At 35.1% G+C, this 3,498-nt stretch overlaps 1 protein-coding gene across 1 annotated transcript; it reads left to right on the forward strand.

Moving 5' to 3' along the window:
* The first annotated feature begins 1,628 nt into the window (after positions 1–1,628).
* LOC119803491 (olfactory receptor 52K1-like) lies at positions 1,629–2,579 on the forward strand. Its single transcript, XM_038314846.1, has one exon. The coding sequence runs from the start codon at positions 1,629–1,631 to the stop codon at positions 2,577–2,579; it is 951 nt and encodes a 316-aa protein (XP_038170774.1).
* Positions 2,580–3,498: the final 919 nt, after the last annotated feature.

A 3,498-nucleotide genomic window follows, 5' to 3' on the forward strand; every position in this document is an offset into this window, starting at 1 on the left:
CTTTAGGTAAAAGTTGAAAAAAATCAATGGAATGCTTGTGAAAATATACGCCATGCTAAGAGCTTCTGGTCTACCCTAACAACCGACTTTCTTGAGTTCTTTCTTTTGTCCAAAGTCTGCTGAATAAAACTGACATAGAATGAAAAAAAAAGTAGAAAACTAACAGGATGAGAGTTAGCAACTGTGGATGAAACATCCATCAGGGATAAGTGAATCCAGAAGACAAAGACCAGTTTAAGCCTCTGCTATTTATGACTGGGTGACAGAGTAATGCACCAAATAATTATTAGCAAAATATGTACACCTTAGAAACCTAGGAAAAGGTTCTTAGAGAAATGGCTTTGCTTCTTTTCTCTTGAGACAGAAAATACACATAGTCATCATGGAGATGACCTATAGGAGACAATAATAAGCTTGTAATTATTGCACTATTTACCAAGGTCACGTTGTATTAGTTTTAATCAGTAAGGTTTCTTTTGCTAAACTAGGAGGGGAACAAAGGTATGCTAATTTGCCTCTCAATGGTCACTACTTGTGGCTTAAAAGTTATATCCAAATTGTCAGTTTGTATGTTTGTTTATCTAGCACCGCTAATCGTGTTTAATAAAAGTTATAGAAGGACTATAATTTTAGAATAATCTCTTTCTCTTTACATATGAAAAATCAAAATCAAAGTTGAGTTTATTTATGCTCAACTTCCAAGCCTCAAAATGAAGCATGATATTGATAGCTCACATTTTCAACAAGGAATGTGGGTAGAAATAACAATATTTCTCCAACATAAAATGTTTAGTTGATATGAAATATATATGCCATGTGTCTTAGCCATTACACAGGAAAGGCAGCTTGTGAGGTCCCTGATGGTAGCTCACTATCAATATTCTGTTGATAACTCCTACTTTTCCTATCTAAGACTTGCAAACTTTAACATGACCGATCTGCTTTTGCTTGTCTTCTTTGTGCGTCTTTAGGATTTCTGTGTCCTAAAATATGCACATGGGAACCTTTTATCTTATACCAAATGAATTGGCACCCAGTGGTAAAACAGAAAATGAAGCTAAGAAGATTTTTAAAATTAGATTATTTTCCCAAATATGCATAAATTTGATAATGATGGGTGAAAATCATCCAATTTCTATGATGTTCTTGGTTTTATTATACTTTATTTGAATGATCAACTATTAGTTATAATATTAAATACTAACAGGAGCATTTTAGAAGATCAAAATATTTCCCAATTGTTGCATCACTTTTTATACTTTATGTTTAAGTCTCCATATTTTATTGCAATTTCTTAAAAACCATTGGCTTAAATACAGAACATTTATTTTATCAACTTTACTTTTCATAAAAATGGAAAATTTGTAGTAAGATTTAATTAAATATTTAATTGACAAAGTCAATGATTAACATATGTAATGAATGTAGTATTTTCTTTTGCAGATAATGCTGAAGCTCCGTAGAATGCGATAGTTTACCTGAGTCTTTTTAGTATTTTGGAGATTTAAGTTTGAATTCTAGATTCTACACATAAAAACGTTGGAAGAAATGCTTTGCAATCATATCTCTGTATTTTGGAGATTATCCTAGTTATTGTTAACTAACCTTAAAACACCCCTGGTTTTAACATGGTAAACAATACCACACATCACTACATTTCATTTTTCTACTTGGTTGGTATTCCTGGCTTGGAAAATTTTCATTGCTTCATCAGCATTCCTGTCTGCTTCCTGTTTGTCCTGACCTTGCTGGGGAACACCATAATCCTTGCTACTGTCAAGCTAGAACCAAGCCTCCACCAGCCTATGTATTTCTTCCTTTGCATGCTGGCAATGACTGATATGCTTCTTACGTGCTCCACAGCCCTGAAAATGCTCGATATTTTCTGGTTTGATGAACACTGGATTGAGTTTGATGTCTGTCTAACACAAATGTATTTTATCCACACACTTTGCATTTTTGAATCAGCCATCCTGGTGGCCATGGCTTTTGATCGCTTTGTGGCCATTTGTATCCCACTGCATTATTCGACCATCCTTACATCTTCTCTGGTTATTAAACTGGGCTTAGTTGGGCTGGGTCGAGCTCTGTTCATGGTTTTGCCATGTCCTCTTCTAATTAAGAGGCTGCCCTACTACACAAACTATATTATTCGTCATGCCTACTGTGAGCACATGGCTGTGGTGAAGTTAGCCAGTGCTAACACTCTCATTAACAGAGCATATGGAATTTCAGTGGCCCTTTCGGTGATAGCATTGGATCTATGGCTCATAACTACATCCTATGTAAAAATTCTCCAGGCAGTGTTCCGGCTTTCTTCCAAGAATGCCCGCTCTAAAGCCCTGGGCACCTGTGCTGCCCATGTCTGCACCATTCTTGCCTTCTATACACCTGGACTGTTTAGTTTCTTAACTCATCGCATTGGCAAGAATGTATCTCCAAGTGTCCACATCATCTTGTCAAGCCTGTACCTTCTAGTGCCCCCCACAGTCAATCCCTTGGTGTATGGTATCAAGACAAAACAGATTCGGGACCGAGTGCTTAGCCTCTTCTCACACGTGAAAATTATTGAGTACTAATTTTTTAAATAAATATTTGTGAAGGAAGAATGTATCATAATATAATGAGGCATTAACTTTTGCTATAATGATGTTATATAATGCTATTTCTGTTTTATGTTATATTTCATAGTAGAGATTTATGGTGTGTAATATTTATCTATTAATCTTCTCATTTTAATTTCACATAAACCATGTCTAATTTATTTTTTCATTCAGTATCTTCACTTTACACAGTCCAGGTTCAGATTATGTACATATTCCCCACTATTATATATTTTATTGTAAATTTCTCTGACTATAGATTTAAGTACATATAGTATACTGTTTATTTATTTAGTGACAAATTACAGGGCAAACATAGATCTAACGATTTCAGTTTTAGTTTCATTTATAAGAAGTTGAGGTGACTGGAGAGATGGCTCAGCAGTTAAGAGCACTGACTCTTCCTCCAGAGGTCCTGAGTTCAATTCCCAGAAACCACATGGTGGCTCACAGCCATCTATAATAAAATCTGGTGCCCTCTTCTGGGGTGCAAGTACACATGTACACAGAATGTTGTATATGTAATAAATAACTAATAATAATAAAAAGAAACTGAATACTGTCAATGTAGTCCTTACTTCAGAATAATTCGCAGCAGCAGTGTCCACCTGTACATTAGGTGTACTAGATCAGGACAGTGAATGAACAATTTATATCCTTTAGTACACTCAAGCATCAGCTTTCTATGTCCAGTGTCATCTGAACTTCTTAAAGCATTTTATCTATGTCTTTGTGAAAAAACTGAAAATTGATCATGTCTCTTCCTTTCACCAGAGAAGTAAGTTTAGCTGGCAAATGTCTTCTTCAACATCTGCAGAGTCAGTAAATGCAGACAACATAAACTCAATTGAAACAAGAACATTTCAAGCAGGTATGTTGTGCTGTAAAAGAATTT

Source organism: Arvicola amphibius, chromosome 1 (assembly GCF_903992535.2).
Source record: "Arvicola amphibius chromosome 1, mArvAmp1.2, whole genome shotgun sequence".
Classification (NCBI taxonomy): Eukaryota; Metazoa; Chordata; class Mammalia; order Rodentia; family Cricetidae; genus Arvicola; species Arvicola amphibius.